The sequence below is a fragment of the Abrus precatorius genome, unplaced genomic scaffold (assembly GCF_003935025.1).
Source record: "Abrus precatorius isolate BTA unplaced genomic scaffold, Abrus_2018 Scaffold9, whole genome shotgun sequence".
NCBI classification, from domain to species: domain Eukaryota; kingdom Viridiplantae; phylum Streptophyta; class Magnoliopsida; order Fabales; family Fabaceae; genus Abrus; species Abrus precatorius.
In genome coordinates, this window is record NW_020874439.1 from 25,770,105 (window position 1) to 25,781,593 (window position 11,489).

The window sequence follows — 11,489 nt, forward strand, 5'->3', positions numbered from 1 at the left end:
CAGGTTACAGTTCAAATATGATTGAATTCATGAATTCTCTAAAACTTAAATAATGATTAAAAATAAAATAAGAAAATGATATAATAATAATAATATTATTAATTATTGAGTGTTATCCAATCCAAATCGAAAGTGAAAAGTGCTTTTCTGTTGAAGTTTTGTTTGTTTGTGAAATGCAGGGAGTACAGCATATAGCTAGCTCTATAGCATAATTGATCATCAGTCATGATTCATCACCCCAACTAGGAGAGAGAAATCTGAGACCCTCAGCCCTAGAAAAATATGCAATCCGATAAGGACTTGTGCAGCTGACACAAACCAAGAGAGAGAAAGAGAGACAGCACTATTCAATACTCATGTTTTGTTTTTCCTTTTTTCTCATCCTGAGTTAATGTTGTTGTTGTTCTCATTCAGTTTTTCTTTCCACTCACTCACTTCTCACTTTCACACACTCCTCTATCTCTTTCTCTCTCCTCTGTCACCCACCTCTCTTTAATTCCCCATGAAACCGTTGAACGTTTTTCAACTCTTACTGGCTTCTTCATAAGCCTCTTCCACCACCATCACCACATCTCTTTTTGATTCTCTCTCCTCTCATGTTAGTACTTTTTCTCCTTTTCTTCTGTCTCTTCATTTCTCTCAATGTCTGAAGTGAAATTCAACATGCATTCGTAGCATTCTCAGTTACTTGTATTTTGGGGGTGAAATATGTTCTAGTCTTCACCTAATTCATCAAGGTTGTAGCTTTCCATGTGGGTTTCGTAAGTTGTTTTGTTGTTGTCTGGCATTTGAAACTGGGTTTGAAATGTTTTATAATTTTGACTTGAAGTAATTGCTTCTTCTTAATGAATAGTAATTAAAAGGAAAAAAAAAAAAACTCTTTTTGGGTTTTTGATTTTCTGGGTTGTTGGCATCAAAGGTTGAGCTTTATATAGAGGGTTATGGATATGGTTATGGTGATGGGGTTACCATGGAAATTGCTTGGTGTTGAAGGTTTGGTTATGGGTTGGTGAGAGAGGGCCTTTTACAATTCACCAGGTCTTTATCTTTAATGTGAAGCCTTTTTGTTGTTTGTATATAGTTTGGTAAGCTGTAAACTAGCTTCCCTTTTTGTCTTCACTTTAATTGGTCTAGTAGAATGTTTCCCTTGTTTGTGTGAATTGCTTTCTAGCTATAGGCTTTCCATTCTTTTCATTGATCTATCTTTCTACTTTTTGGTTGTCTTTTGCATGTGTTGTTGCCTTTAATTGAGTCTTGCGTCTCTTTCTTTTCCTTCATATGTATATTTCAATTGGGTGTCATGGTTGTGAAACTTCGTCTATGGGAAGCTTCCAATTCTGATTTGAAGAACATATTTTTTGTTGTTGTTAATGTAATTTAAGCACTTATTGACACCCTTGCCAGTAACTGTAGATTGGATTTCAAGGTTTTCTTCTGATTTGTGCATTTTTCTTTTGCCACAAAATTTGTTATCATTGGCTGCATATGAGGACAGTTCTAGGTGGTATCAATATTGGGGGGTTCAAAGATTGTGAAACAACTTGAAGTAAATGCATGGATCGAGGAGATCAAATGGCATTATCTGGTTCTGCATCTTACTATATGCAGAGAGGAATACCTGGTGCTGGAACACAACCTGAATTGCATAATTCACCTAGTATGCGTCCACTGTCTAATCCCAATCTACCATTTCCAACAAACATTGGGGGTGGTAGTACAATTGGATCCACATTACCATTAGAATCTTCAGGAATTTCTTCTCCATGTGTCAATGTGAGTGCTCCTTCCGGTGCTGTGCCCGGCGAAACTGTCAAAAGGAAGAGAGGGAGGCCTAGAAAATATGGCCCTGATGGAACCGTGTCATTGGCATTGACTCCGACGCCGGCTAGCCATCCCGGAGCCTTGACACAAGGCCAGAAACGCGGTAGAGGTCGCCCGCCGGGGTCTGGGAAGAAGCAGCAATTGGCTTCTCTTGGTAAATCTCTATCTCAGCTCTTTATTTTGTTTTGTGGTTACAAAGTGAAGTGACTATAATTTGAAGTTGAGATTGCGATGTTGCTGGTTTTGTAAATCCAAGTGTCGTTTTGTTCATTCTAATTTGGTATAAACTATTGATTTCTTTCTTTGCATACAAAATTTTTGCTGATTGCATGATAGATGGTTTGTGTGTAAAGTGCTTCAGCTCTCAAAAGTTTTGGTTTATTGAGATTACTCTAAGAAAATTATTTATGAATTTTGTTATGAAGTGTTGAAACAACTGATTGTTTCAGCTGTTACATCACTTTTTTTTGTTAGGATTAAGGTAACTTTTACAATTAAAGTATTACAGCAAATGTATTGAAACGCCCTGGTTTTTCCTAGTCTTAAAATTATATTTTTTCTATTTTTGAGATAAGGTATGTTTGTTATTTTCTTCATGCTAGCATTCTAATATCAAAATGAACTGAATTAATGAGTCCATGAATTTTATATTCCAATATGAATTGGTATAATTTCTTTGCATTCAATTTTGCTGATTACAAGATAGATGATATGTCTGCTGAAGGGTTAATCTCTCCAAAGTTGTGGTTTATTGAGATTATTATATTGGTACTAATTATTTGTGGGTTTTGCTGTGAGACTAGTGTTGAAACGCTTGATTGTTTTGACTGTATCTCTTTTTCTATTTTTTATTGAAGATTAACATAACTTTTGTAATTAAAATATTTCGGCCAAAGTGTTGAAACGCTCTAGCATTTCGTGGTATTTAAAATTACAGAGTTCCTCTTTTTTAGATATGGTTTGTTTGTTTATTCTTTCCATGTTTGCATTCTGACATCAAAATGAATTGAATTAACAAGGACTTTTATGTTCCAATAAACTTTGGTATAAAATATTAGTTTCTTTGCACCCAAATTTTGCTGATTTCTATATAAATTAATTTCTACAAATAAATAAATTAATCGTGCATGTCAGCACTCAGCTGCTTTAACAATTGAGCGCTAAGCAACGTGACTTTTTTTTAAATTTTTTATAATTTTGATGAACACATATCTGCTTATAATTTGTGTGTGTGTTAATGCATTATTTTATTTTATTTTATTTTTGTTTTTTGATATATCCACTAAGTTGTGTGTGTGTGTGTGATAGAGAGAGAGCATGGATGGAGTGAAAGGGTTTTTTCGTCAAAATGTAATTATATTTTGCTATAATCAACTAAGGGTAGGGATTACTTAGTCTAGGTTGACCTTTGAACTCACTCTATCCTAACTTTAAAAACTGGAATGGGTTGGGTGTTTGGGTTAAATTAGGTAGAAGCTCCCTAACCTGATTGGTTTGCATCAGGTCTTGAATTGATAAATTTTAAACTCATTGAGCTTGAAATTCCCTATTTTTAAATTTTATTTTTTCATGGATATTCAAAAGAATTTAAATATTTATGTGACTTTGATGACCCAACATGATTGGGTTGGTTTGATTTAGGTTGAGGATGAAATTTTGCAAAAAATGATCCAACCTTATTTAATTGTTTGTGATCGAATTTTTTTCCCAAACTTGATTCATACTACGCTTAAAATCAATGGTATTTGATTGGGTTGGTTTGATTTAGGTTGAGAATAAAATTTTGCAAAATGTTACCAAACCTTACTTAATTGGCTGTGATTGAAAATTTTCCCAATCTTGATTTTGGCTGCCCCTATGATCAATGATTTTTAATGACTTTCTTAATTCTTGTCCAAAATTTGGAATGGTACATATTTTACATAGAAGTATAAACTTTCTCGAAAAATAGGAATCAACTATTACCTTCATCATTAATTACTAATCTTGATGCTAATTATAATAGTTTTGTTAATATTAGTCTTTAAAGTTGGTTTTAAGTATAAAAAGTTCATAAACTTTTGTTGAGAAAGAAAGTATATATTATATTTTCAATGTATTAAATTATTTTTTAAAATAAAATCTTATAATTTTAGAAGTTTAAAATAAATTAAGATTAATGTTAATATTTTCTTAATAATAATAATGATGATAATTATAATGGACAATGATAGTATGGATATTAGGAAAAGCTGTATTGGCTAATTATTAGTTTACGAATTTGGTTTCTCTCATGTCATTAAGTCATATGATATTTTCATGTTAGGAAGAGAAAAGATATGATTTTTATCAATCGAGGACTTACCATAGTTGGTTATAGGACCTACCAATTGAATTTGATAGAAATAGTATCCTTCTTTCTCTTGCGTGACTATATTATGTTATTCAATAATATTACTGGATCCATATTCATCAAACTATATCCAATGTGTGTAGTGGTAGAAAAAAAAATATAGTAAGTTGGGTGTATGATATTATTATGCAGCCAATACTGAATTCTGCACCACAATATGTAATAAGTTGAGCATGGGAAGCAACATTGGTAGAAAATAAAGTTGCAGACTTGTAATTGGTAAAAACTGGGAGGGGGCAAGTATGCATATTAGAAAGCATTTTCATGGTATCAGCTAGATAACATTTGTAAAGTAGTGTGACTCTTGGCATGAGTGAAAAGATCTTTGATTTATCTTTGTCCTTGCAAAATGCTATAGGTACCTATGCTTCATATTTCTAATTCTTACATTGATTGTAATTTTTTAAAATGAACATTACAACTTATCTGACCCAAAGTGGGTTTGAATTCTGCTCTTTTATTTGTTTTTTTTACCTTTACATCTGCCTAATATAACAGGGCAAAGAAACTAACAAATTTACTTATCTGCACTTTTTAAATTAGTCAAATGTCTTTAATAAGGACTTACTTGTGCTGTTTGTAATAGCTGTTTGTAATAGGGACTGACTTAATTTGATTTAAGTATATATACTTTTGTGTTTGATGTTTTTGAGTGGTTATTGCCAGGTCAATTGATGTCTGGTTCAGCTGGGATGGGTTTCACTCCTCATATCATCACCATTGCAATTGGAGAAGTATGCCATATACTTTTTGCAGTGTTTCAATCTTCTATTTTCTTAGTATATGTTGAAAGTTTAACTTTAGCGCATCCAGGGTGTGTTTGCCTTGTTTTTTACTTTCATTTTAAGTTTATTTGTTTTCATTAATAATTAAAAATGCTACCTCATTTGTCATTTTGTTTCCTGATTTTATACTTCATTGAAGCAATGTTGAAAAGCCATTCTTTCCCCAATTCCTTCACTTAAATTTTGAAAGGAAACAAACTTTAACCAGGTATCATTTTTGCAATTATTGGTGAAAACATATCAACTAAAATGAAAAGAGATAGCAAATCAAACAACTACTTGGTATTTCTGGTCTCTTATTTTAAATGGTCTTGGGTAACATCAATGGATTTGTTCCCTTTTAATCAAGGAGAACTATTTTATCATAGTAATGGCTGCAATTAATAATTTTCTTAGGGTAGGTACGTTACCTTAAAAGACAAATAATTTGAGATGGAAGGAGTATTAAATTCTAAATAGTTGTCAATATTATATATACTATTTTCCCTTTTAAAGTTAAAAGTTAATGCAGTAAAGCCAAAGCCTATGATTATGACAATATTTATGCCTATGATAGTAAAGAAAATAATAATGTGGGAATGCATGCAATTGTGAACTATGTTTTTTGTCTGTCATTCATTTTTTATGTCGAAGTTCTGCTCTGTTTTCCGTGGAACCATCAAAGCATATGATATGATACTTGCCCTCAAAATAATTTCATGAGACATGTAATTATATGCTCTTGGAAATCTAATGTTTCTTTTACTGATTTAATGTGTCGATGGTCTTAACATCGTGTCATATGTGTAAGTATTTGAAAATACCTTTTTTGAAAGTTGTGCCTTTTTTCTTCTCTGTAGGACATTGCAACGAAACTCGTGGCATTTTCTCAACAGGGGCCTAGAGCTATATGTATTTTGTCAGCCAATGGTGCTGTTTCTACTGTGACACTTCGTCAGCCTTCAACCTCAGGTGGCACTGTCACATATGAGGTTTGTAACTTTCTTAATGGATGTCTATGTTTGGGTACACTTCTAGGTTCATGAATAATTATGATTGTTACAGATACCCACATTTTCTCTTTTGCAACGTGCTCCTAATCAAATTGATACAAGGGCTTAGCTTAAGAGTTCTCTTCATGCAAGGAAGTTAACATTGTTTTCGGAAATAATGGGAGTGTTGTGTATAGCTTCTACAGAGTTACTTAGACTGATGAAAATTGACTCCTTTAAGTTCTTTTTAGCTAATCTCAATAAATTTTACAAAATTTATAACAAACTCGAATGTGATAAGAACTTGTTGAATAAACATTTAATTAAAGTTGTTTATCAAAACACACCCTAAGACTGTTCAGGTTTCTTTAAGCTTGTTTCATGTCTATGGAGCATGTACTGTATAGCCTTTTAAAATGCCAAACACCATTGAGACCATAGTTTACTCGGAAAATATTATAGCTCATAAATGCATTCCTATGTTTGTATCTAGTGTCTACATACGTGTAGCATGTGATAGGCCAAGTTGCTCAAATGCTATTAAACTAGTATTCTACTGAAAAAAAAAAAAAAGTACTTGGCTGTCCTAGTATCAGATTTCAAATTTGAAATGTCTATAGTTGCCGGCTTTAATAGCTCTAGTTCCTGGTCATAACAGATGTTTGCTTTCTTTTATAGTTCCCAGTTTCAGATTTTACTCAACTTTTCTCAAACCAAGCAGCATCTAAAGTGGTTCAGGACCTGTTTATTTTCTTTTGTTTCTTTTTTCTATCTCTTTATCAAGTAGAGGTTATCTATCTTTATTTATCTATCAACAGGGGCGTTTTGAGATATTGTGCCTGTCTGGCTCTTACTTGGTTGCTGATAGTGGTGGTCCCCGTGGTCGAACGGGTGGATTAAGTGTTTCCCTTGCAAGTCCTGATGGCCGTGTCATTGGTGGAGGAGTTGGTGGAGTGCTGATTGCAGCCAGTCCGGTTCAGGTAACTACATTTTATTACTTGCTGCTAGGATATTATGTCATGAAATTCATCATTCTCACATCCAAATCTGCAACATATTAAATCTGGATTTTTTTTTACTGCAGGTGATAGTTGGGAGCTTTATTTGGGGTGGATCAAAGACAAAGATCAAGAAAAAAGAAAGTTCTGAAGCTGCAGAAGTTGCTATAGAGACGGATCATCAGGTGGTTCATAATCCAGTTGCAGTGAATAGCATTTCACCAAATCAGAATCTTACCCCAACCTCTTCTTTAAGTCCTTGGCCTGCATCGCGTCCATTGGACATGCGCAATTCCCATATTGATATTGATTTAATGCGTGGGTGACGATTTATTTAGCTCACAACTAGTACTGAGTATATATTTCAGATTCATGGTCACTCATCTAATTTTCCTGTAGTAGTAATGACAGCATGGGAAGTACCAACAGCAGAGTAGAAGCCAGCTGACTTTTGGAATTTGATAAAATGCCACCTATCCACCTATGATATCATTGACTTTAGGGTACTCATATTTTTGTAGCTGTGAGGAATTTTAATTTGAAGATTTTGTGGTCTTGATTAAGTACACTGTTGTTTATATCCTTTGGAAGAATTTGACAGTGAGCTGTGGTGTAGGGGCATATATTATGATATCATCTCATGTGATTTTTGTTGTTGAACTGTTGTTTCTTGAAATGCAATGACAAGGGTGCATGAAGGTTTACTCATGGGAATACATGATAGGAAGTGTTGTGTATTAGTCGTGGGTGTTATAAAATAAATGGTTCTCATGGTGAATATCTCTGAGAATAAAATTAACTGAACTCAACAGTGACTGGTGATTTATATAGCCCATGTCACCTTACTATGCAGTTTTCCAATGTGCATTCTCTCTTAATGCCTCACACCCTTTTTCCAACCATCCATATGTTTTCTTGATAATCATGCCACTTAAGAATGGTCATTTGGATGACTTGTAGAAGTTTAGGCATCAACTTCCCTTTGAAAGTTTGTTTTTCGGGTCTTCGGACCCTATTTGCCTGATTTGATCCTTGTAGCTATGAGTTAGCTGAACTGTGAGTTGTTATTGGTCTGGTATCTAATGTCCCATGTCACATACAATCAGAAGAGTAGGTTTTTGGTCCCAAGAATAACTTGCTTCCATTGGAAGAAATAGAATGTAATTTTCATAGCATTAAGATTGTATGATGTAACAAAAGTTTTCTGAAATATGCAGTAGAGTAAACGTGTAACAACACAAAGGACGAAACATCAAACATAGCATTATCCTCTTTGACATCATGTGGCATTGAGTAATAATGTCACTTTGGCATGAATATTGATAAAAGATAGACGTTATAATGGTATTTGCGTTGTGATTGATAGAAGGACGGAGTTATATCTGAATATTTGCATATAATATTACCCTTTGTTTTTTGTCCTTACTGAAATTGTTGGACAAATGCAGTCACAATTGCATTGCTGGAAACCTGGAACTTCAAAAACTATTGTAGAATAGTAATTGTGGTTATCGATTATAATTTAAAACCATGTGTGTGAATTTTATTAAACTATTTTTTCTTTTTGATTGATTATTTTTCATTAAATCTTCATGAGTTGGGAAACACTACTTTAGAGTTCTGTTTTTTCACTTTATAAATTTTTGTTGAAAATCAATTATCACTAGTAAAAAGAGAGTAGATTCCCTGGTTCTTTTAAAGGGAAAAACTCCAAAGTGTGAAAGACGGTACTTTTTAAATCGTTACAACTTGATTTCCATTATTTTGTTACTTTTTATTCATTTCTTAAATTATTATTTAACCAATCAAATGAATCTTTGATTCATAATTTTTCGTACTATACAGTTTTTGTACTGCATAGCACAGTAGATTTTTTTTAATACTACAGGTATTAATCACTTAATTTATAATTTTTTTTATTTTCATTTAGTTGTTAAATTTGTGAAAAGTCATTCATTTTTGGCCTTGCCTTTAATGTTAATAAAAGAAATGCAATGAAATTATTAAAGTGACTTAACGAAGACTAAATGACCAACACTTACAATTTTAATAGTCAATGCAAGGATTTAACTGTAAATGGAAGAAGATTGCTATACATTGGGGGAGTATTTTATATATATTTTAAATTAACTGTTGTGATTTTTTAATATTTTAAAAATTAAAAAATATTTATATTTTTAAAATAAATTACTAATCTTCAGTGTCTAATATACACATGTTTAATATAAAAATAACAGTAATAATTATTCTAAGTGTAATTTATAAGGCAACATAGAAATTACCATGGAAGAAGAGTTTTGTTATTGTACTGGCCATCGCTATACAATAATTATTGTCGCTCTATCCGTAGTTGTTTGGGTTTTTAGTGATGTGGTGTTTGTCTGTAGTCTTAATGTTACACACTATGCTTTGCAGTTTTGTTGCTTTCGTAGTCCAAGATGCATGTATCATGCAACGTGTTTTGTGAGTGAAGGAGAATGCTAGAAAGTGACCGTTGCAGCATCTAATAACACCTTTAAGTGTTCATTTCAACACTCGATTTGAGACTAGTAGTTTTACTAGTACCAACCATCAACATCACTGGGGTCACAGCTTACAATTTAAGTTAGTTCCTATGGTTTAATATAAAAACTTTATAAATCTAGGTGAAATTAAAGCAATAAGGAACCACTTTGCATTGCTTAAAAATTGTGTGTTTCATTGGTGGTTATAGTGTTTAGGCTAAAGGGAGAATTAACATAATTGAGGGGGGAAATGGAACCTTTGAGGGGATTGGGGTGTGTGCAGTGCACCCTAAATCAAGATTTTTAATGATTCAAGTGATATCTTTGTTTCTTCACACAAGGAAATGTATGAAAAACAAGGGGAGCACGGTGCTTAGCTTCATCTTGATCGTTTTATGTTTTTGATTTTTTTTCCCTTTGTTGCATTGTCCTTTGAGGAGCTTTCTTTCCTTGGATTCTGCCACTTGGGTTACATTGTTGTGCATAGGGTATTTGTTTAGACGAGTTCAAGTTTCTAAAATTAGACTGTGTATTTTGAGGACGTGTTTGGATTGTGCCAAACTAATTTTGATGTCCCTTTTTAAAGAAAAATCAATTATACTTTTTTTAGCAATTATGTATCAGTAATAACACTTCAAGATCTAATAAACAAAATATTTTGCATACTATGATGTCATATTATATTGATATTATTTATTTTGAAATATATAATATAAAATATATTTTTATTTTAGTTTTATACTTTTTAAATTATGTGATTTAGCTATGTTTAATATTAAGATTGATATACTTTGTTCATAAATTAAGCTAACCTGCTCTAGTCCCAATATTACTGGTTCTCGATCAAATTAGGTTGAGTCTTAAAAGACAACCAGACAACCCTGTGAGAATTTCGAGTCAGAGGTAAAGACAAAGGTAAACTTGACCTTATTAGGAGAAAAAGCGACAGAAAATCATATGCTTTTGAGGAAAAACTCTTGATTATGCTTTTTTATGTTCTCCTAGTTCTGAGTGGTTGATGCATTGATGGGGATTTTAAAGGGTATATGTAGATTATGTAGATACTTTCTCATGAAGTAAAACATTAAAAAATATGTCCTCCATAGTATGATAGGGCAGTGGATGAATTGTTTCATGATGTTCATGGTTTCAGCAAAAATTGATAACTGCATTATACATGTTAGTTCTGTTTTTTTGGGATTAAGGAATGTGTCAATTATGACTCTGCTGCTACATATTCGCCTCATATTAAGCAAAATTATGTATGCTTTTTCTTTTACATACTTGGGTACTTTCTTTGTTCTTTTTGTTTTTGAATCATTGGGGTAAGGTAAGTTTTGTCTCTCTTGACAAACTCTTGATCATACATATGGGTTAGAAATAAAATGTTAGCATATACATAGGATTCTTTCAAGCCAGATTCTACCTGCCGAATCAGTAACTTCAGAATCTCTTTGCTGACAGATGTTTATGATGCAGAGGGGTTGGAAAGATACTAGTCTTTTTGTGTCTTTGTAATCACCAAAATGTTATTTTCTAAGCCTGGATAAGTTAACATTAATTAATTGCAACTTAGATCAAGTCATTTTAAAAAATAAAAATTTATAACAAATTAAGTAGAGTGGCATAGTGGTTATCCCACTTCATTCTCGTCCTTTTGCATATAGGAGAAATGGCCTGCTCTCTATGAGACCAATCTAAAAGACCCACAAATTGATATCAAATGTTTATAACCAAAAAAGTTAGTGGTATAATTCATTTTTATATTATAAATATTAGTCTTTATTAATTAAAATGAGATTTTTTTAAATGTACTATTTTTTTCATCATTAGCTATGTATCATTTTTATTTTGCCAAACATATTAAATTAAAATTTTCCCTTCTAACTTTCAATCTAAATAGATTTTAATTTTTAATCAGTATTTAATTTTTTAATTAAGATTAAAAATAACAAGGTATTTAATTATTTTTCAATCACCAGTAAAATAATTTTTTAATAATCAAATTAATTTTTGAG

General features: G+C 32.2%; 1 protein-coding gene across 3 annotated transcripts; it reads left to right on the plus strand.

Annotated features, from left to right (window-relative positions):
- The first annotated feature begins 221 nt into the window (after positions 1-221).
- On the plus strand, positions 222-7,704 carry LOC113849320 (AT-hook motif nuclear-localized protein 9-like). Of its 3 annotated transcripts, none has more exons than XM_027479154.1 (6): positions 222-598; positions 1,496-1,975; positions 4,880-4,947; positions 5,838-5,969; positions 6,788-6,949; positions 7,054-7,704. In XM_027479154.1, exons 2-6 carry the CDS (start codon positions 1,555-1,557, stop codon positions 7,291-7,293), a joined length of 1,023 nt encoding a protein of 340 aa, XP_027334955.1. In that variant the 5' UTR covers positions 222-598; positions 1,496-1,554; the 3' UTR covers positions 7,294-7,704. The 3 variants fall into 3 exon arrangements, 2 of the variants coding, with proteins under 2 accessions (XP_027334955.1, XP_027334956.1); XR_003502092.1 differs by having other exon boundaries at positions 347-598; positions 6,648-6,949; XM_027479155.1 differs by lacking the exon at positions 222-598 and adding an exon at positions 624-737.
- Positions 7,705-11,489: the final 3,785 nt, after the last annotated feature.

What these genes read in the sequence shown, in the direction of transcription:
- LOC113849320 (XM_027479154.1), top strand. Translation starts at nt 1,555, where the DNA reads ATGGATCGAGGAGATCAAATGGCATTATCTGGTTCTGCATCTTACTAT. An exon ending in GCAGCAATTGGCTTCTCTTG is followed by an intron (nt 1,976 to 4,879) that starts GTAAATCTCTAT and finishes GGTTATTGCCAG; the next exon opens with GTCAATTGATGTCTGGTTCA. An exon ending in TCACCATTGCAATTGGAGAA is followed by an intron (nt 4,948 to 5,837) that starts GTATGCCATATA and finishes TCTTCTCTGTAG; the next exon opens with GACATTGCAACGAAACTCGT.